This window comes from Hemicordylus capensis, chromosome 4 (genome assembly GCF_027244095.1).
Source record: "Hemicordylus capensis ecotype Gifberg chromosome 4, rHemCap1.1.pri, whole genome shotgun sequence".
NCBI classification, from domain to species: domain Eukaryota; kingdom Metazoa; phylum Chordata; class Lepidosauria; order Squamata; family Cordylidae; genus Hemicordylus; species Hemicordylus capensis.
The window spans coordinates 87083814-87106953 of record NC_069660.1 but is presented as its reverse complement, the minus strand read 5'-3'; the positions used below and the strand labels follow the sequence as shown (position 1 = coordinate 87106953).

The window sequence follows — 23140 nt, the reverse complement described above, 5'->3', positions numbered from 1 at the left end:
GGAGCCAGGGGGCTGATTCCCCCCCCCTTTCCTGTGACAAGAAGTCAGTGTTAAATCCTTGTCAGTGATTAACTGTATTGTTCTCCAAGGAAGTTCAACATAGTCAAATGCATACAGAGATCCGTCTGTAGACTTTAATCTCACCTCTCTGATGCTACAAATGTATTGGACTTCTGGCACATATATGTTCTTTCAATTACAAGAAAAACACTAGATAGAGATATGCAAGATCAATTTCCTTACTAACTCCTCTGAATTTTAACACCTATTGGGGGAAGATGCAATTTGCAGCATCTTAGATGCAGATTTCCCCGCCCCTCCCTTCTCAGCACAGAGTTTACAGAAGATGAGATTCAGAGATCTCTCTGGACTGGCCAATATACTGAATAATTAAGATTTTGTTCAGAAGGTAGCAGCAAGTTGTCACCTTTTTGGACACCCAGGAAAAGAGGAGATTTTGAATAGATTCTTTTCAAAGATCAAAAGAGAAATACACTATAAGAATGAGGCTTTTGAGACAGAGAGTTAGCAATCTTCTGCCTATAGCAAAAGCTGCTCAGGAGGATCCCAGGGTTTTGCTGCTAAGCCGCGGGGCAAAGCAGGAACTCTGCCATGGTCAGAGGCTGTCTGTGACTTCTACTGCGCAGTGAGAAAGTCAAGACTTCCCAGCCATGATGCTCCGGCTATCAGCCATGATCTGAGCACTGCAACAACTCCTGTCTCCGCCAAGCGCCTCACCCCTTCAGCTGAAGTGATTCTTCTCTCTCAAGCCTCTGTTCCTGGTAAATATGCTGCTCCTACAAGCCTGGAATCCCATCCATCCTTTCCCTGCTCCCTTCTCCTTCCCCCACTTCTTTTCCTCTACTAATCTCCCCAAAACCATGCCAGCCCGCAGCCTTCCTCCCCACCCTTCTTTTCTGCCTGTATCTGAATTGTATTAGACTCTAGGAAGATTTAATTGCACACACATATGTTAGTTAGGCACACGGGTTGAATATTGGTATGGGTTAGGATGTTCTGTTTAAATACTGTTGCTGATATTAATAGAGTATTCTGCTTTCTGCTTTGCTAGATTATGTTGTTAGTCTTTTATACTCAATAAAGCCCATTGAATCTTGAGGACTGGTTTGATCTCCTTTCTTCCTTGCATCCAGATCATACATGGTCACTAATATAAAAGAACTTGGTCCAGACCTGTTTTGTATACTGGCTAATGAGCATATTTAGTATATAAATCAGGCCTGGTCTGTAACAAGATGCCCCAAGGTCTTTGAAGGACATGTGAGATAGAAATGCAGTAGAGCAGGTTGTTTTAAATGAAGATCAGTTGTCACCTCAGAGAATGAGGCACAACTTTTTCAAAGTTCATTTGATAATCCCTCTATCAATCCAGCACACACACACACAAAATCTCTTCCTCATATTTAGAACACAAGCACAGAAAACAGCTCACTGCCTTATTTTCTCCTGCCATGCAGCTTGTGCAACATCTGCTTTCTTGGAGGTAAAAAAAGTCTGGCTAATTCATACCTGAAAGCCCTGCTTTTTCCCTCTAATCACAGAAACTCCTGTGATCAGGATAGCAAGGGAAAGTGTGCCAGTGTGAGAACAGAAACAACTGCCATCTCTGATTATTTCATACGTTTTTCCATGCTGCTGTGTGCTGGGATTTTGCCATGGACATTGTCTCAGTTCTTTGTGTGGGGCATGCTTGTATACATTTGAATGTGTCTGTGTACTGGCTTGGGGGTGGAGTTACTGGAATTGTTTGTCTCCTCCTCATTTGCTGTCCTGAATTCAAACCGAGAGGTTCTCCCTCTCTTGTGTATAAGAGTAAAGTGTGCTGTGAAGTCGATTTCGACTCCTGGTGCCCACAGAGCCTGTGGTTTTCTTTGGTAGAGTACAGGAGGGGTTTACCATTGCCTCCTGCTGCACAGTACGAGATGATGCCTTTTAGCATCTTCCTATATCGCTGCTGCCCAATACAGTAGCAGTGGGGATTCGAACCAGCAAGCTTCTGCTTTTTAGTCAAGCAATTTCCCCGCTGCTCCACATAAGGTGGCTGTGTATAAGAGACTATTCGCCTATTTATTGTTTTCTTAGTCTATGTTTAGTAAGTAATAAATATCAAACTCTTGTTTCTCACTTTTAGTTGGCTTCTTGTTCAATTACTTGTAAAGGATACATCATTTCTCTGCAACATTGTGTACACTGTACATGCAGCCGTCTGGAGAAAATAGGTGGAGCTTTTGTAAAGTCCACAAATAATGTAAACTTCTTTCCTGCTGATTTGCAGCTTCGTTTGGTTTTTACTTGGGGAAAGGCTGACTTAGGATGTCACATTTCACTATGGTTGAAAATGAACAAGACTAGTTGCTTATCTTAAATGTGTATATATTGAAATAGAATTTTAAATTCTCCTTTTAGGTGCTTTCCATCTTCTTTATTGACAAAATTAAATCAACCATTCTTAAAGCTCACCTCTAGTAGATCAATAATTTCATAATTGTTGCATGACTAAATACAACAATTTGCAGTTCACCTAGCACAAGGTCAATAGTACTAACAACATTCTACAAGGAAGTAGAATATTTATCATATACCTCTGTAATACAAAACCTCTTTTCTTAAAACTTCCTTTATGGTGCTAGAGGTGATGCCACCACTCACCCCATGTTACCTAGTTTCTGCTCCTGCTTCTCCTCTTATATTTCAGGAGTCCTTTTGTCTTCATCATAAACACACGATGCAGTCATATTGACATTTTACCTTTTGCAGAGGTGATCACTAGAAGTTAGAAGCCAATGGAACAATGGTAATTACATACAAATTATGTCAACACCACCAGTCCTATGTAAACCTTCCTCGTCATGGAAACACTTTCATGGGCACCAGAACATTACTACTACCTGGTAACAAATGTTTTACCTTACTGCTTGCTGCAGTTGCTGCTAGTTGCACGAGCACAATCCTGCTAGTGTTAGAAATCCACATTAAACCTAGATTCAAACAATTGTGTGAACTAGGCTATTGTGTAGTTTAGACAAGGAAAAGGAGCTTTGCTTACATTCACCCTGATCCAGGCTATTCGCTTAAGCTAATAATTGGGGAAACCTGCTATTTGGGCAAAGAGGCCAATTAGCAGATGATGCTCTTTATATTAAGCAGGGTGAGAGCAACTGGCCCTATTCAGCCCCAGCACAGCATCCCCTCGCAGCCAGTGACTGCTACCAATGTCAGCCTACCTTGCATTTTTCAGACTGTAAACACTTTGGGGGCAGGGACCAATCTTCTCATTCTTTTTCTAGGTTTGAGAAAACCTTTGAGAACTTTTTTGTTGAAAGGTGTTATGTAAATAATAGTAGAGATTATAATCTCCATGGGAGGAGAGCTTGTGGTAGTAAGCATTGTCCCTTTGCTAAGCAGGGGCCACCCTGATTTGCATTTGAATGGAAGACAAAGAAGCGGTTCTCATAATCAGTGGAAAGTGGGCTAAGGGTGCTTTGCCCACTTCCCACCAATCGTGAGATTCACCGGGCTTGCAGCCAAGCCTGGTTGAGTCAAAGCGGGTCACCCGCTAAAACAACCCTCCCCTAAACCCAGGTTAGCGGAGCGAGTGCTCCGCTAACCCAGGCTTTTTGAACATGAGTTGCCATGGCACGGCTCCGCGCCGCGGCAACTCCGAGTAGACCCCCGGCTCAGGGGTCTCTCCAGCATGCCCTGCGCACTTGCACAGGGCATGCTGGAGCTTCTGGGGGCCACACGGCCCCCAATCCTCCCAGCCCCCACCAGCTCCATAACGGAGCTAGCAGTCATGTGGGCGGCTGTTTCGGCCACCTGGAGCAGACTGACTGCTCATCTGAGGGGAGAGCGGGCTTATCCCGCTCTCCCTACTAATCCTCCCCAGGCTCTTCTCACCGATTGTGAGAAGAGCCTCTATACGTGTGAGCACTGTAAGATATTCCCCTTAGGGGATGGGGTTGATCTGGGAAGACTGCCCACATGCTTGCCTGCAGAAGGTTCAAAGTTCCTTTGCTGGCATCTTCAGATAGGGCTGAGAGAGACTCCTGCCTGTACCCTTGGAGAAGCTGCTGCCAGTCTGTGTAGACAATACTGAGCTAGATGGACCAATGTTCCTATTTATTTTTTCATTTTATATCCTACTTTTTCTTCAAGGAGCCCAAAGTGGTGTATATGGTTATTTTTATCCTCATAAAAACTCTGAGGTAGATTAGACTGAGAGTTAAGTGATTGGCAGAGTCACCCAGTGAGTTCCGTGGCTGAATGGGGGATTTGAATTCGGGTCTTACCAGTCTATGTTCCACTGTAGGGGATTTTGCATCAGATGTCTTGAGAATACCTTTGCCAGTTCTTATTGCTTTTTCTGGTAAGCTCTTACTGCTTTCCTGGAAGATGCAATCAGGAGACCTCATTCAGCTGGTTTTAGTTCTGCGTCAAGAGCAGCTGACACAGAATCAAGATCGCCTCAATAAGAGATTTGCCAGATATCATCTGGGTTAGGCAGTGGGCAAGAACCGCCAGGATCTGGTCCGATCCTGGGGAACCAGCACTGCCTAACCCCATTGTGAATCTGCTTCCTAAATGAGGTTAGCCTCATTTTAAAAAAACTTGTGTGCAGTGCTGGTTGCTTTTAGCCATCACTGTAGCAGTGACGGGTGCCCATCCATTGCTGCGGGGATCCCCACAATGCACTTGTGCCGTGCATTATGGGATTTCCAGAGACTGGAACAATGTGCCCCCGACCCTCCATGCTGCCTGGGGCAGGGAGGACCGTTTGGGCGTGGACTGAATGCATCCAGCAACAGAGGAGTGGTCATTTGCAGGGAAGGTAAGTTTAAGCAGCCTTCCCCACCGCCCGCCCAGTAGCCCTCTCACTCAATTCCAAGAATGGGCTCTATGAGTCACTATGTATCGGGCCTGCTCAATTTAGGATCGCCCCCGCCCAGCTGTTTTTGGACTACAACTCCTATAATCCCCAGCCACAGTAAAAATAGCCACAGATTATGGGAGTTGTAGGCAAACATCTGCAGGAGGGCTGATGTTGAGCAGGCCTGCTATAAATGGTAAAAAAGCACAATTCTGAGGGTTTGGCCTACTATTTCAGTCACATTGGCTTAACGCCTATCTCTATTTTGCTGATAACACCATCCTGAAGGAGATTAAATCAAGCAGGAAAAGTGAGATATATGGGAAATTTCTGGGAAGAGAATCTATAATTCTGAGCACAGTTGTTAATATTTGTTATTAGTGATCATTGTGTGTTCTTAAGAAAAAATGAAATACAGATTTAAAGTGAACACAAACTACCTGCTTCTTGTTGTGCCTTTCTTCAGTGCTGAATAATCATGAAGTGGGATCACACTGCCACTATTACCAAATGCACTAATTTAATTTAAATGTGAGTTTTTCAGGCGGGTTGGGGGATGGGGGAATGTGACTTTGTCTTAACTGAAGGTTTTACAAAGTTTTTGGTATTCAACATCAGAAAGTTCTACCTTGTGGTTTGGGTAAGCTCTTCCCCATAGAGTCTAATCATATTTTCATTTTTAAAAACACTATATTTCAAAAAAATATAATATTAATTTTTCAAGTTCACAGCTTGGAGGGCACTGAAGTTAAGATGAGCATTTTAACTTGCAATTTCAATTCTTTTTAGAGCACAAGTGCAAATGTAAGCCATCTTATCTTAAACCAAAGTTTTTTTTATTACTGAATATATATCGGGCTTCCTGGAAACATCAGAAGCCACCACTGAAGAGGAGCAACCACATTCCACAGTTCCCACACATTTGCATGGCAGGCATTGCAAAATGACATACAGTAAAGAGAAGTACATACCTTGCTCTTGAAACCAACCTACACCTCTCTGCTAGGATAATAGAAACTGCTTGTTGTGAAAATAGCTTTCTTGATCAGTATGATGCATCTCTCACACGTACATAGAGTTGCAATTCAAACAGACATCATCAACAACAAAAATTCTATGTTGCATGAAGCAAAAAAAAAAAGTGATGGCTATGACATGTCTAGAGAAACTGGTCTCTCCACAATGATGCGTACAATTTCATTACCTTTAAGGTTTCATAGTCCATAGTCTCCCTTTGCCACAGCATTTCCCCCTATTTTCTTCGCTTTTCCTGGACATGACTCAAATAATCCTCCGATTACAAAAATCTTAATTTTTGTGCATGCAGATTCACTCCCTTCCTGCTTGGGGCAAGTTCACATTCACTATACGTCACACTACTAAGGAAAGTCCACATAAGCTGTATTGACCATCTATGGGGTGTGTTCTCATGAATAAGTTAAGTGTGAAAATGTTTTCATGCAACTATAGATCTAATTTGCACTAGGGTACAAACCGTGTGTGTGGGTGGCAGAGGTGGGGGGACTCAAATGATGAAATGCTCCCTTTAAAATAGAGGAAAAGAAAACACACACCCCAGTTGTTACACTTAGAAAACCATGTCATAGACAAGACATCGAGGTAATTTACACAATCAAAAACTGTGTTCTACTCAGTCTTGAGAGCTGTGTGTGCTCCCAGTATTTGGTTGTGTGTAACCTGGGTAGCCTTTCCTCCTACCTTGCTTCCACACAACTGAAATTTGGGAGCACACACAGCTCCCAAACCCGGGTAGAACACAGTTGTTGATTGTGTGAATGACCTTATTGTATTGTTTCCAGTGCCCCATGGTTTTTGGCTGAGAACCAAAGTCAAGAGTGGAGAAAAAAGAGGTGGAAGAGAAACCATATAGGTTGCAGTCGTAACCCCACATCAGAGTAATAGTTTTGAGGAAGGGCTCTAGCTCAGAGGTTGAGTGCATACTTTGCAAGCAGATGGTCCCAGGTTCAGTCTTTGGCACCTGCAGGTAGAGCTGGGGAAGAACCGTGTCTGAGAACATGGAGAGCACCATCACTCAGTGTACTGGAGCTACATGGACCAATGGCTTGATTCAATAAGAAGCAGCTTCATGTATCAGGATCATATTTGTACCAAGGGGGCTGCCTGTGTCTATCTGCAGAGCTGTATAGGTGTAAGCAATTCAGGTTTAGCCTGCCAGGATCCAATGTGTTTGCTTCCAAGCATATCCATCTCTGTCCCAGTTGCTGTACAGGAGAACCTCCATATCTGCAGACTTGACATCCGCAGATTTGTATATCTGCAGTCAGGTAAATAACACCTGACCTCAGTATACACACAGCAAATACAGTGAGGGAAATAAGTATTTGATCCCCTGCTGATTTTGTCCGTTTGCCCTCTGACACAGAAATGACCAGGCTATAATTGGAATGGTAGGTTTATTGTAGCTGTGAGAGACAGAATAACAACAAACAAACCCTCAAAAGCCCAGTGCCAAAAGTCAGCGATGGATTTGCATTGTAGTGAGGGAAATAAGTATTCGATCCCTTCACAAAAGATGTCTTAGTACTTGGTGGCAAAACCCTTGTTGGCAATCACAGAGGTCAGACGTTTCTTGTAGTTGGCCACCAGGTTTGCACACAACCCAGGAGGGATGTTGTCCCACTCCTCTTTGCAGATCCTCTCCAAGTCAGAAAGGTTTCGAGGCTGATGTTTGGCAACCCGAACCTTCAGCTCCCTCCACAGATTTTCTATGGGATTAAGGTCTGGAGACTGGCTGGGCCATTCCAGGACCTTCGTGTGCTTCTTCTTGAGCCACTCCTTTGTTGCCTTGACTGTGTGTTTTGGGTCATTGTCATGCTGGAATACCCATCCACGACCCATTCTCAATGCCCTGGCTGAGGGAAGGAGGTGCTCACCCAAGATCTGACGGTACATGGTCCCGTCCATCGTCCCTTCGATGCGGTGAAGGTGTCCTGTCCCCTTAGCAGAAAAACACCCCCAAAGCATAATGTGTCCACCTTCATGTTTGACGGTGGGGATGGTGTTCTTGGGCTCATAGGCAGCATTCCTCCTCCTCCACACACGGCGAGTTGAGTTGATGCCAAAGAGCTCGATTTTGGTCTCATCTGACCACAACACTTTCGCCCAGTTCTCCTCTGGATCATTCAGATGTACATTGGCAAACTGCAGACGGGCCTGTACATGTGCTGCCTTGAGCAGGGGAACCTTGCGGGCACTGCAAGATTTCAGTCCTTCACGGCATAGTGTGTTACCAATTGTTTTCTTGGTGACTATGGTTCCAGCTGCCCTGAGATCATTGACAAGTTCCCCCCGTGTAGTTCTGGGCTGCTTTGTCACCGTTCTCATGATCATTGCAACTCCACAAGGTGAGATCTTGCATGGAGCCCCAGACCGAGGGAGATTGACAGTTATTTTGTGTTTCTTCCATTTGCGAATAATCGTGCCAACTGTAGTCACCTTCTCACCAAGCTGCTTGGCGATAGTCTTGTAGCCCAGTCCAGCCTTGTGCAGGTCTACAACCTTGTCCCTGACATCCTTCGACAGCTCTTTGGTCTTGGGCATGGTGGTGAGTTTGGAAGCTGAGTGATTGCTTGCTTCTATGGACAGGTGTCTTTTATACTGGTACTCTAACAAGCTGGGATTAGGAGCACTCCCTTACAGAGGGTGTTCCTCATCTTAGCTCGTTACCTGCATATAGTGAAAAGACACCTGGGAGCCTGAAATCTTGCTGGTTGATAGGGGATCGAATACTTATTTCCCTCACTACAATGCAAATCCATCGCTGACTTTTGGGCACTGGGCTTTTGAGGGTTTGTTTGTTGTTATTCTGTCTCTCACAGCTACAATAAACCTACCATTCCAATTATAGCCTGGTCATTTCTGTGTCAGAGGGCAAACGGACAAAATCAGCAGGAGATCAAATACTTATTTCCCTCACTGTAAGAGGTTAATTCCACTTATCCGTGGGTTGGTCATGGCCAGAAATAACCTCGGAGGACATTTCTAGCCACCATTTTATGGATCATTTTGATGAAAAAAATCTGGAATCCCCTCCGCCATGATTTTTCATTGAAAAATTGGGAGTTTGGGCCTGGAGGGGGGCATTGCTGGACTGCTGAATGCCTGCAGACCATGGTAGGGGCCTTTATTTTGGCATTTTGGAGGGTTTTTTCCAGGCATTGGGAACCTATCCCCTGCAGTGCTATAGACATAGTGACTCTGTATTTGTGGTTTTGTAACCCACACTAACAGCAGAGAACAGAACCTCCGTGAATACAGAGGTTTACCTGTATTCTTACAGATGTCCTAAATAACAGCATTCATTCCCATGCAGCAAGACATCCAGAAGAGTTAATTAAAAAGTAGATTTTATTGCAATAGTCAGTGTGCAAACAATATAATTTTACAGATATAAGTTACTGTATCTATAAACATTTTAAAAGGAGCAGAGGACTAACTCAATGTACAATCGGTTTCATTACAGGAGGGGGTTCCCTTGATATAGAGCCAGCTCAACCAGACACCCATAGAGACTTGAAGTCATACTGAGCATACCTGGGGGGTGGGGGTGGAGAGGGGCAAATCAAGTCCATATACACTGACATGAAGAAACTGACTGATTTAACCTGATCACTACTCTTCACAGCCAAGTACTTTTTCTCCCAACAGCTACTGACAGTCTTTGCCTTTACTCCCTAGTATAAGTGCCAGCATAAGATAGGAGACTAGCAATGTTGATCTCCATTCATACCACACAGAAATAAGAATTCTGGTTTTTGCATCGGGACGGGACCAGAGCATTTCAAAGCCATCTGCAACATTTTAGGCCATTTACTCTTCTAGAGAGATCTCACACTCTTCTCAGGATGCCAGGAATCAAAGCCAGAGGAAAGTCCCCAAACTGTGCAGTGCCAGAGGCAGATTCTAGAAGGCAGAGAAAAAACTGCCTGTTTCTCTCAATGTTTGGTTCAGTTATTTCTGGCTTTCAACACAAGAGCACTTTGCAATATAAAAGTTTCATATCAAACCACTTTTCATTTATGTACACACTACAGATTCCAGCTCAGTAGAGTCTAATAAGTAATCACATAAAATGCCTCAGGCCCAAGAAATGTTTGATTGCTGTCGTCACAGGTTAAGGAAAGATTGCTACGTGTGCCATTATCTTGTCTCTTGGCCTTCTACCCCAGTCACTTTTCATCCAGGTGACAGTAAAGGTACATTGCTACAGCCATTGCTGCTATCTGGAAAACAAAATGGTCCAGAAAGCTGAGTTTTGGGTTCCTTCAGCTTAAGTGGTTGACACAGGCATCACAGAAGTAGGAAAAGGCAGCCACACACTTTCAGCAATTTTTGCACTCATTATGAAGCAGGAAGTGAGAGAGGAGGGATCAAGCTTTTAAGACAGAGCCAGGTCTTTGTTTAAAGTTCAAAACTCATCTCTAGCCTGCAGTGTACTCGGCAGATGATCCTTGCTTTAAAGGGTGCACTTAGCTACCTTTTCTGCCCACACATTAATGACCCATATCCATAATACGTAATAGCAACATCATTTCTTACCAAATTCTCACATTCTTTCCCCAGGGGTGCTTTCCAGATTACACACTACGTATGCTTCTGTACTGCCTGTGTTTCAACATCACAGTCCCTGCACTGTCAACTAGGTGCCGTTCACATTTCTGATGCCTTCTTTCAGATTTTATCCTTGCATTTTAGTCCTACAACGTTGTGTGTGTGTCACAAATAAGTAGCTGTATTTTCCCGTTGTAGGAGGATTGCACAAACTATTTATGTTTTCAAAACAATCCTGCCAAGCCAAAGCATTTTACTTCTGAACAGCGTGTAATCTGGAAAGTGCCAGGGCGAAAGCAGGTACTACTGTGACAAGGCATTCTAACCAGCACTGGGCTCTGTATTTCCAGCAGCCAAAGAGAGAGGGAACTACTCCTTGCACATTTGTTGTGAAACATCACCCATCTGGAAAGAGGTTCCCAGTGTGAGATATGGAATACGGGATCTGTAATCTGTGAATCCTACGGTGAGCAAGTTTCCTTCCCTCTATTGGTCCCACATACTCTTCATCCTTTAGCCGCCTACAGGAATGCACACTGTATTACTATACATGCACAACTAGCTGCCCAGTGGGAATTAGGTTGCCTGCCACTGCCTGCACCCCAGGAGGCTAAGACCTCCTGGGGTCTAAGGCCTAAGGTTTAATGTTCCCGTGGCACAGAACCAAGGGAAGACATTAAGGTTGTGAGAATGACAACTGCAGCCGAAATCTTTGAAATGATGCTCAAGGAGTGGCCAGGTGCAGGACTTGTTACAACGTCCATCTACCACTTCTTAGGTACAATCACACAATTGCTTAACTAGCAAGAGCACCATCTCTTTCACAGTCACTTTCAATGGAACAGCAGCAGCACAGGACCAGTTCTCAAAAGGGGCTTTGCAGATATGGACAACATACCTCCAGTGCACAGATCCCAGCTGCTACTCCACCTACTGCACCAGCATGGCTGCGAACTTCAGACAACAACTGAGGGAAGCAGCCCTAGGGTTTTGAAAAGAAAAGAAAAAATCCATTACAGCACAGACCACAATCATGTGCACACACACACACACACACACACACACACACACACACACACAATAGGCAATTGTTAGCCTCCCCTCCCTGGGGGAATTTCATTTGGGTATTGGTGGGAGTTCAATAAAATGTGTGTGTGTGTGTGGTGGGGGGAAGACTCCTCAAATGCTTGTGTGTGTGTGTTGGGGGGCGGGGATCTGCAGCCCTGCACAGGATTCCACTCAAATCAGAACTTGGTGGCAGACTGAAACTCTTACTGGAAATAACACTATGTTTCTGGGGGATATCTAGAATTCAGGCCTCATAGCAGGATGGTGGTCCTCTGACACCCCTATGCACAGGGGCAGCAGAGACAAAACCTTATAATCCATAACTTGAATTTTTTTCACCCCACCCCATGAAAAAATTAAATGAGCTGCTCCTCAAACTTCCCCTCTGTCTGCATCTCTAATTCTGTGCAAAATCCCCAGGTACAAGATCCAGCTAATTCATCAAAAGATGCATTCAGTCTTCTGTCATCCAGAAGACCCTGAAGTTATTTTAGATGAGTGGAAAAGTAAACTCCTGAATTTCAGGAATACCATTCAGCACCGCTGGTGAGAAACACCTAAGTACAGGAGTCAGTAAGTGTCATTCCACTCACAGCCATGCCCTCTTCATTTACCGTGTATTACCCAATATACAATAAGAGGAACACTCATTGGTTTTCGTACCGTCTTATTGCTGGAAAGGGCAATTTCATAAGTGCAAGGAACTGGAAGAGAATTGCAGCAGATTCCTGGATACTCCTTGTTTGTGTTGTAGTAGTAGGAGTCATTGAAGTCTGTGAAATTCGATAGGCCACAGCATTTCAGCTAAAAAGAAAGAAGTTACAAGTGAAAACAGGATATTTTCCCAGTTTTCAGCCTATAGCCCTAAATGAGGACTGCTTATGTTCCAAACTTTTTAGTGTCCCACCATGAGGGCCTTGGGTGCGAGCACACACCCCAAACTAGGCTAACCGATCGTGTGTCTGCCGCAGCTGTTTGCAGCCACAGCGGGCACACTCAGGGGGAGGGGGCCTCCCAGCAATGCACCATGCACTCGTGCGGTGCATTATTGGGGCTCTGGGGGGCGGGGGGCCACATGGCGACGCTTCCCTGCGCCTGACCCCTGGAGCTGGCGGGCGAGCTGTAGGCAGCCCACAGGAGAGCCGCCGCTCATCTGGGTGGGTGAACTGCCTGCCCAGGGAAAGGTGAGAGATTGTCTGTGGGGAGGGTCAGGAAAACCCGCTCTCCCCACAGACCTCCTTTCGGTGCTTCTCACTCCTTGTGTGAAGCGCCTCTTTATTTGATACTGAGGGAGACGTCGCTCAAAAGCATACTGTCAAAAGCAGTATGCAATTGGTGTCTGTGTATTAAGCAATACAGAGACACAAAGGAAAGCTCTTTAGCCCCCACTGTTTTATATAAAACATATTGCTTCCATTATTTCTCAAGTGAGCACACAAAGTGGGAATTAAGGGTTTCAGATTTAGAGTAAATTGAATGAGGCAAATCTTCCAAATCTGACCAAAAGCTAAAATGCAAGGTTTCTTGACTAGATATTTTAATTCCATTAACATGGTAGGACAAGCAGTCAACAGACATTGGCTTGGGTCACACAATCATTCTAATTGAGGTTTAAAGTTGGTAACCAACATCAACACGGTTGTGTGAAGCTACGTCAAGATTACCAGTGTCAGCTTGTGTCCTGAGATGAATTTTATATACCCAGTTTGGCGTGGTTACCAACTTTAAACCTACATTTGAATGAGTGTGTGAACCAGCCCCCCTTCCCTTTACCTGGCTAGAACTCACTCACTAGAAGCCCAACTCACTAGAAGCCCAACTCACTAGAAGCCCAACCAAGAGACCTTAAAGTAGGCCAAGTTTCTTGCCTACTAGTCTGCTAAATCTGTGACATTGGAATGGGCCTTTTGCTTGAACTTCTGGCCACTGAAGAACTGCCTAGCCTTTATGAATGACTTCTTGGGCAGCTACTTTGCTCCCAACTTTATTAGCAGTGTTGTAACAAAGTTATAAAATAATCCTTCCTCCTTCATGTATTTCAGTAACATCTGTTGGCTTGTCCTTCCCTCTGCAGTCCTGGTAGACCATTCTTTCCTCTTAATGGCAGCCTTTTAGACATTTTAAATTACTTTCTCCTTTTAAAATATCTTCTTCAACTTCCATGTTATGTGTTGAACTACTTCATTATAATCTTTGCTGTTCTCCTCTGGATCCTCTGCTTGTGCCTTCTTCATAGTTTGCTAGTTGGCACAAGGCAAATTTGCGTAAACTAATGTGAAGTGCCAAACAGAGTGATGTTACCCAAAATGCCATTTGGAGTTGTAGAGAAGTCAAGCAAAATACCAACCAATACTTCATCAGTTACGCTATGGGCACTGTTGCTTCGCCATTCTGCATAATCACAAGCTGTTCTGCAGACAACTTACATTGTGCATTGTGGTGTTCCAGATAGTGGTAACTTCAGAATTAGGCTTCCCAAAATCATTTTTCAAGGACTGTGTTACTGTTCCTTGTAATAAAGTCTCTGCCTATAAGAAAGAAGGTAGTTAAGGACAACATTAATATCGTTCACATGACCTTAGGGGCTGGGATGAAGGCAGGATCCTACCTACCTTCTCCCAAACAGTCTGGGGCCTGAAGTTGGCTCTATCGCCTGCATGCCCACATAAGTGGCAGGACGGCAAGTGGTGTGCCAAAGGAGAGGCAGGGGAAGGAAGCCCAGGTGCCAGCTATCCCACAGTGCACTTCATAAGCAATGCAATGCATTGGCATATCTCCTGGCTGCCAAGTCACTTCTACCCCGCCAGCTCTATGGTAATTATGGCTGTTAGCTGTCCAAGCTCCCACACAACCTGGGAGTGAGGTAGGAGGCTCACGCATATCCTCCTACCTTGTGTTTAGCCTGGGTAAAAATGCTCGGCTAGCTAGGAGTGTGCACGGAACCAGTCCGGGGCCATGTAAGAGGCCTCCGGACCGGTTCGGAATTTGGCCGGTCCAGCAGCCTGGCCGGTGGTGGGGAGTGTGGCTTTAAGGGCAAGGGGATAGTACCTACCCCTCCTGCCGCTTTTCCCCCTCTGGCGCTCAACTTCTTAGCAAAGTTTTTGGGGCGGCAAAGTTCCTCCCTGCCGCCCCTGCCCCTATCATTGTCTGGAATAAGGAGAAGTTGCTGGCGGTTCTGTGCAACTTGCTGCCCCGCTCTCCGCAGCGACGGGCACAGGCGTGGTGACAAGTTGCACGGAACCGCCGGCAACTTCTCCTTATTCCAGACAATGATGGAGGCAGAGGCGGCAGGGAGGAACTCTGCCGCCCCAAAAACTTTGCTAAGAAGTCGAGCGCCGGAGGAGGGATGCAGCAATAGGGGTAAGTACTACCTCCCTGCCCTTAAGGCCACACTCCCCCCAGTGCCGGACTGTGCCTCCGTGGTTCCGTGCACATCCCTAGGGCTAGCTGGGGGAGCAGTACCAGGATTAAGAGCAAACCCAGCACTTCTCACGACCAGGCCTACCTGGTCTAGCACTCCCCTACCCAGGTAGGGCTGGTCATGAGAACAACCTCAATATATGTCAGAAAACAGTGAAACCATTCACACACCTGGGCGGTGGGGGAGGCTGGGCCACAGACAATTGAACAAATGTTGCTGGGAGTGCAGAATGCACTCCCAGATTATCTGCAGTCAGCCAAGCAGTCCGGATCTCCAGCTGCCGGGATGACGCATCCCAGCCTCTGGGAATCCCACAAATGCACCGAGCACGGTGCATTGGGGGATTCACCCTTCTCTGTGTCTCCTCAGGCTGCATGCCTGAGGCCAAGAAGGATCGACACACATGCACAGACAGGTGCGTGCACACACACCACCCTTACTTTCCCATACTCCCCCACCCAAGGCATTTTCCTCGCCAGCCCAACTAACTTCAAGTATTGGAGCTAAGCAGGAAGAAAACTATCTCAAGAGACAAAGCACGGAGGGGAAGAGGTGTTCAGATCCCATCATGGTTAAAATGAGACCCCACCACACGTCACTTTCTACAGGAACATATGTGTACTTCTGGTTCCAAAATATAGCTCTTCAGCAAATAATCCATGCTTCCTCCTTTATAATGGGTCATAATTCAGATGCACACTGAGTGCAACGTGGCAGTTACCGGAAAAGAAAAGAAGCAGGAAATGAAAGTGGACTTAGTCAAGGGAGGGTGAAAAGCAACTTCAATGTTTGATTATTATCATTATTTCCCCATGTCCAGAACTCTGGTGGGAAGGTTCAGCCTTCATGCCCCCTTTTGATGTTAAAAATAAGACTCGATCACCACTGCCACTTTGTGCATAAATAATCATCTACTGCTTTATCATATTTATCTACTACATTATAAGAAGTCTCAATTTTCATGATATGGGGTAAATAGTTTACTCTACCCTAAAGAACAATCTTATGAAAATTTATATATTTATTTCTCCTGGGTGAGCCTTGGAATGTGCGTCCCAGTGCCCAGCTGATTGGCTAGGAGGTGGAGGCGCCCGATTGGCTGAGGCGCACCCTGGAGAATTGGTCGCAGTGGGCCCTGCTGCGGAGGCGAGGCTGCGTGGTGGTGGCACTCAGCCCGGCAGCCTGGTTCTGGCCCTGGCCAGCCGGAGACTGGGGCAGAAGGTGGGCGGGGAGAAGAGATAGCCAGCCCCAAAGAGCGCACAGATGCTCTGTGCGGGTCAGCTAGTTATTTCATAATTGTTATGGTTCTAAAAACAGGGCTGTTCAACCTCGGCCCTCCTGCAGATGTTGCCCTACAACTCCCATAATCCCTGGCTATTGGCCACTGGGGCTGGAGACTATGGGAGCTGTAGTCCAAAAACAGCTGGGGAGGGGGCTATGTTGAGCAGGCCTGTTCTAAAACCTGGTAGGGTGGTGGTGTTGTTTTTAAATAACTTTTAAAGATATTTTACAGTCCTTGGTGAAGCACTGCCTGCTATGTTAGAGGATGAGCAGTTCCTCTTTGTAAGGGAATCTTGGAATGGTAAAAGTTCCAAAGAATCCTGGAATGGGAGAAAGTCACCTGGCTCTTATTCTCCTTAAGTTAGCAGTCCTTAAACTCCTCAGATGCTGTTGGACTAGAAAACAATTTGGTCATTATGGCTGGGATGATGCAAATGAGAGCCAAACATTTGGTAATCCAAATGTGAGAACCCCTGACTTAAGTTGCTGGGGAACAGAGCTCTTACAGGGATCTGCTTGCAGAGCTTCTCGGTTGTAGGCTTGAATCCAATAAAATGATAGCATTTTCCAACGGGAGTAGTAGTTAAACGACTGCCCGCCTGGGGAAGGCATGTTTGCCTTCTGCATCCCAGAACAGCAGCTGTTACACCAGCTGCCCCTAAGCAGCCAGCAGCTGAAACATCAAAGGCTCAATGTGAAACTCAGCCACTGGGCTACTAGCCACTCACTTCACCTTCTTGCCCCCACCCCGGATCACCCTTTCTACTTCATGTTACTTACGAGCGATGTGTAGACAAGAGCGAGCACTGCAACAGCAATTTCAACTATAAAGATGATCAGGACAATGGAAAAGAACTAGGAAGAGAGAACACAGCATCAGGATCGTTGACAAAGTGTCAAAACCAGAACAATGCAAGAACAGTTTGGATATGCTTGGCCAGGTCTGCTCTACAGCTCTTTAGAATGATGGCTGATCACAAGACTATGAGCCTTAGTTTGCAAGTGGGACAAAGAGGAATTGCCAACAGTGTAGGCTAGTTGGGACTTTCCACAATTCCTGCAGTGGAGTAATATCTAGTGGGAGAGGACAGAGACTGGGCTTCCTTAAAGAAAAGGGATGTCTCTTCAGATCCTTCCTGCTTCTACAGCATCCTTCTTGCTTTGATTCCTTTCAACAACTTAAGAACACTATTTTACTACCCATGCTACCCTGATCCTTTCCAAGATAATTTCAGCACATATATGCAGTGGAAACTTCCTCATTCCTACAGTGGAACTGTAGACTTGGATATGAAAGCCTTTTTAAAAAAAAAAACTGTTGGGGAGTTTATTTCCTCTTCACATCTTCCAAGGGGTAGCTACACTTGTTGTTTTTGCTGCAATAGAGTGGAAGATGACACGGGTTCTGGTTCACAAGACCTATGCTATAATAAACCTGCTAGTCATGAGATTGTTAGTGCCACAAGACTTTTTATTATTTCCTCTTAGCAACAAGAGGAGGAGGCGGAGTATGGAGAGAAATAACAACAATTCCAAATATTACCAAGGACATTACTGAAAACAGGAGATCACTTATTCACAAGGGCTTTGTGGGGGGAAGGGCAAGCAGCAATGGGTTATAAAATTGCAGCAGAACCATTTATTAATTTAATTTATATACTGCATAACTCCAAAGGCTCCAGGCAGGTCATAAAAACAAAGGCAAACAAGACCAGCTATTTAAAAAGAATGAAAAATTTTAACACATTCAGAAATTACAGCAATTTAAAACAATCTAAACAGCAATTAAAATTTAAAACATCTATCTATCTATCTACCTAATTTGTACACTGCCCCAAACTTACATCTTTGGATAATCTTAAGGGCACTTTTGAAGTGTGGTAAAGATGTTAAACCACCAGTGTCTATAGGGAGTGCATTCCACAGCCTAGGAGCAACTACAGAGAAGGCCCGCTCCCAAGTCACCGCCAGATGAGCTGGCGGCATCCGGAGATGGGCCTCTCATGGTGATCTTAATCATGCAGAAGGCAGTGCTCTCCCAGGTAACCCGTTTAGGACTTTAAAATGTAATCACCAGCACTTTGTATTTTGCCCAGAAACCTATTGGTAGCCAATGCAATTGCTTTAAAACAGGCATAATATGGTCTCTCTGAGACACAACAGAGACCAGTCTAGCCACTGCATTTATAGTTCTGCCACACACAAAAAAGGAACTGACCAAGGAAGGTGCATGTCTCTTCACTTAGAATTCATCTTTAAATAAGGATCATCTTTAAGTAAGGAACAACATTCACATTTATCAGAAATAGCTAAATGGTTCCATTTCCCCCAAAAGCATCTTGGCTTTATCATATCAAGCCCAGGAACGAGGGAAATGTAGTTGAATTATCAGGGCAAATAACTATAACAAAGTGTTCAGTCTTTACAAATGGTGACATCTGCATAAGAATGATAGAGCCATCAAATTTGTCAGTGTTCTTGCCAAGATTAGAATGAACAAAGATCTTCCTCCCACCCAAAAGAGAGGCATTTTACCAAATGGGAAGTGATTAGATGACCCAGGAATCCTGCCTTCCTGGATCTACTCTAATTAAGAAGGCAGCTTTCCATAATCAAGTGAGTGATTGCCAATCACTACTTACAGGTGAAACTCGGAAAATTAGAATATCGTGCAAAAGTCCATTAATTTCAGTAATGCAAATTAAAAGGTGAAACTGATATATGAGACAGACGCATTACATGCAAAGCGAGATAAGTCAAGTCTTAATTTGTTATAATTGTGATGATCATGGCGTACAGCTCATGAAACCCCCAAATCCACAATCTTAGAAAATTAGAATATTACATGGAACCAAGAAGACAAGGATTGAAGAATAGAACAATATCGGACCTCTGAAAAGTATAAGCATGCATATGTATTCAGTACTTGGTTTGGGCCCCTTTTGCAGCAATTACTGCCTCAATGCGGCGTGGCATGGATGCTATCAGCCTGTGGCACTGATGAGGTGTTATAGAAGACCAGGATGCTTCATTAGCGGCCTTCAGCAATTCTGCATTGTTTGGTCTCATGTCTCTCATCCTTCTCTTGGCAATGCCCCATAGATTCTCTATGGGGTCAGGTCAGGCGAGTTTGCTGGCCAATCAAGCACAGTACACTGTATACTTTTCAGAGGTCCGATATTGTTCTATTCTTCAATCCTTGTCTTCTTGGTTCCATGTAATATTCTAATTTTCTGAGATTGTGGATTTGGGATTTTCATGAGCTGTACGCCATAATCATCACAATTATAACAAATTAAGGCTTGACTTATCTCGCTTTGCATGTAATGCGTCTGTCTCATATATCAGTTTCACCTTTTAATTTGCATTACTGAAATTAATGGACTTTTGCACGATATTCTAATTTTCCGAGTTTCACCTGTACTTTAGGGCAGATGAAGTACTTGCATCCTAGACAAACATTACTGGCCAGTAATCAGAAGTAGCCAGAGATGGGAAATGGATTTGTGCAGGGGCGTAACTATAATAGGGCAAGGGGAGACAGTTGTCTGGGGGCCCACTGCCTTGGGGGCCCCCCCCATAGGCAAGTCCATGACTGACTCCCCCAACCATGCACCTGCCCAGGCTTCCATCAGTTGTATTCTTCCTCCGAAATTGATGCGAGTATTAAGACCTGGAGCTACCAGAACAGCATGTCTTTTTCTAGTACCATTAAATGACTTGCATCGTCCACAATTTACAAAACCTTTTAAAAAATAATTTAGGATGATGTTTTATTGTGGCACATAGGATATGTATGTATGTATGTATGTATGTATGTATGTATGTATATGCTTTTTGTTACCACTATTGAGCTTCATTTAAGATTTCTTTACTTCATGAGCTGAGCTTCAGTTGTGGGGGGGGGAATGCCATTTTAAAATCTTGTCTCTGGGCCCACTACAACCTTGCTACGTCCCTGGCTTTGTGTTTGTACTTTACCATGATTAGAAGGCATTTGCTCTCTTTCTGAGCTCCGCAGCATCCCAGGAAGCCCAGAAGAAACAGGACAGCTCCAATGGCAATGAGGACATAGCCCACATTCACAATTTGCAACACACTGGAGGACAGAGCACCAAACACGTCGATGAAGGAACTACGGTCAACAGCAACCCAGATGCCAGTGCCCAGGAGTGCCCCTCCACCAAGCTAGAAAATAAAATAAAAGAATTATTTCCAAGTTACATACAATTTACTACACTTTAGCTCAGGCCTGTACAATTTGTGACCCACCAAGCTGGGAATGGCTCACTTTTGTGGGCTGCCAGCCCCTTCCCCAGTTTTGCAGTCCCAAAGCAGGCGAGAAAACAGGTGGTTTTTCAAGTTCCTAGTGGGTCACCATACATGGCTGATGTGCTACATCTGACATGGGGAGTCTCAAGTTGTGCAGGTCTACTGTAGCTAAGCCACACAAGTGGATAGGAGGCCTACAGCTATTATTAGCCAGGAGGTGCTATACCACAACAGCAGTCAACTCAAAGCTTTTTTACAGTGAGTAAATAACTGGCACCACAACAGGAAATGTAGACTTTTGCAAACCAGCCACCATCAAGGTGACAAGTACTGTACTGAGTTTGGTCCCAACTCCACTTTATTCTGTCCCACCATTTATTAGCTAGTGAGTTTTTGGAGAATATAGGAAACAGAGCGTTTCTATCAAGCTGGGGAGATTAAGAGGTAGCTTTCCACAGAAGAAGAATGGTCTTAGGCAATAGTTAGAGCAGGAATAACTTTCACCACGCAAGGTGAGGGAGTTAACTCAGGCAGCAGATTATTCAGGTACCAGAAAGTCAGCAAGATGCCCTCAGCAGCCTCCATTGAAGGGGCTCCTTGGGACCAATCTGACCCTTGCAAGCAGCATGGGGAGAAGGGAAGAGAGAGACAGCTGCCCTCCTTTCTTCACCTTCAGGTTCCTTGCAAAGCTTGCAAGAAGTGTGAATAGAGGATGTGGACAACTTTCCCACCTCTCCAGTCCCCACACTACCTTTAAAGCTTGCAAGGGGGCTGGCTCCCACCAGAGGCATGAGGCAAGGCAGCATCTGCACCCCACCTCACCTCAAGCACCACAAGATCTTGGGTCACCCCTGAGTTAGAAGCCCAATTTTTTGTAAGTGGAATTTTAGCAGTTTTATCCTTTCTGTGAGTTGCACCAAGCAGAATTGTACTGGAGGGGCTGGATATAAATAGGAACTCCACTAGGAATACAAGCCTACAGGCCAAACACAAGTTGAAACTAGAGGTTCATAATCAGGATCAGAACAGCACCTGCTGGGGCCCCCGAAAATGGAGCAGGGATGTGATTTTAGAAGAGGGGAGAAGAAGGATGTTTGCATGTTTCCCCACATGGAGCATCTTCTGGAGGAATTGGGGGGAAATGACAAGGGTAAAAGGGTTAAACCCACTCCGACATTAGCTGCATATGGGTTCTTGGAACCAGTGTGCAATTACAGCTCTGCCCCTGTGAACACTGATGCAGATGTGTTGAGGAGGCAATTGGGGTCCAGCAGGCAAAACATAGAGATGGAGCAAGTATAATCCATGCTCTGCATGCTGAAAGGTACACCTATGCTCCCTCCAACTGAGCCCACACCTCACACCACGTTATATTTTAATCTCTTCTACATCCTTTCTATTTTTCATACTATAAACAAATATTCCTATGAAAGATTTTAATGTGTGCTGTTTTTCCACAGAAAATATTATTTTCAAAGCAACTCACAATATATACAAAGAAATAGCCATCACATATAAAGCATATTAATGAACATTTTAAGGGGGGGGGAATTCTGAACTACATAATAACACGATTGCCTCTCTGCCCACCCCCTTCCCCCAGCTTCGGAAGACCTTAAACGCCTCAGTGCATAGGCTTAATCAGTTACCACTCCCTTCCCAGAACTAAATGGATGTGTCACCCTTTGATGGCAAACAGTCTCTCTCTTTCCCCCTCCACCACCACTCAGATCCTTTTATGTTGCAACTTCCTTTGAAGGCTCTTGGGCCAAAGGGTGAAAAGAGCAGACCTTGATGCTGTCATTCAGTCTCTCCCTCCAACCTATACTGCTTATGCTAGAATCATGGCCATTCATATATTCTACAATGTCCAGATGTTATTTTGATCATATTAACTAGAGATAGTTATCAGCTGCTTGAAAGACAGCTGAAAGAGCCAGTGTGGTGTAGTTGTTAGAGTGCTGGACTAGGACCAGAGAGACCCGAGTTCAAATCCCCATTCAGCCATGATACTAGCTGGGTGACTCTGGGCCAGTCACTTCTCTCTCAGCCTAACCTACTTCACAGGGTTGTTGTGAAAGAGAAACTCAAGTATGTAGTACACCGCTCTGGGCTCCTTGGAGGAAGAGCAGGATATAAATGTAATAATAAGAATAATAGCCAAAAATTGGTGGGACCATACAATTGAAAAAGTTGTAGAAAATGAAGATGCAAAAATATTATGGGACTTCCGACTACAAACAGACAAACATCTGCCACACAATACACCAGATATAACTGTAGTCGAGAAGAAAGAAAAACAAGTTAAAATAATTGACATAGCAATCCTAGGGGATAGCAGAATAGAAGAAAAAGAAATAGAAAAAAATCACAAAATACAAAGATCTACAAATTGAAATTGAAAGGCTGTGGCAGAAAAAGACCCAAATAATCCCAGTGGTAATTGGCGCCCTGGGTGCAGTTCCAAAAGACCTTGAAGAGCACCTCAACACCATAGGGGCCACAGAAATCACCATCAGCCAATTCCAAAAAGCAGCTTTACTGGGAACAGCCTATATTCTGCGACGATATCTATAACAATTGACAATAAAATTCAGCCATCCCAGGTCCTTGGGAAG

At 44.7% G+C, this 23140-nt stretch overlaps 1 protein-coding gene across 2 annotated transcripts in view; it reads right to left on the bottom strand.

Moving 5' to 3' along the window:
* Positions 1-9259: 9259 nt before the first annotated feature.
* Positions 9260-23140, bottom strand: part of TSPAN1 (tetraspanin 1) — a 51568-nt gene continuing 37687 nt past the window's right edge. For both annotated transcript variants that reach the window (XM_053242703.1, XM_053242702.1), the window contains exons 3-8: positions 20232-20438; positions 17031-17105; positions 13975-14076; positions 12212-12352; positions 11379-11462; positions 9260-10152 (exon numbers count right to left, since the gene is read on the bottom strand). In XM_053242703.1, the coding sequence (XP_053098678.1) occupies positions 10099-10152; positions 11379-11462; positions 12212-12352; positions 13975-14076; positions 17031-17105; positions 20232-20438 (663 nt within the window). In that variant the 3' untranslated portion in view covers positions 9260-10098. The remainder of the gene's footprint in view (positions 10153-11378; positions 11463-12211; positions 12353-13974; positions 14077-17030; positions 17106-20231; positions 20439-23140) is intronic.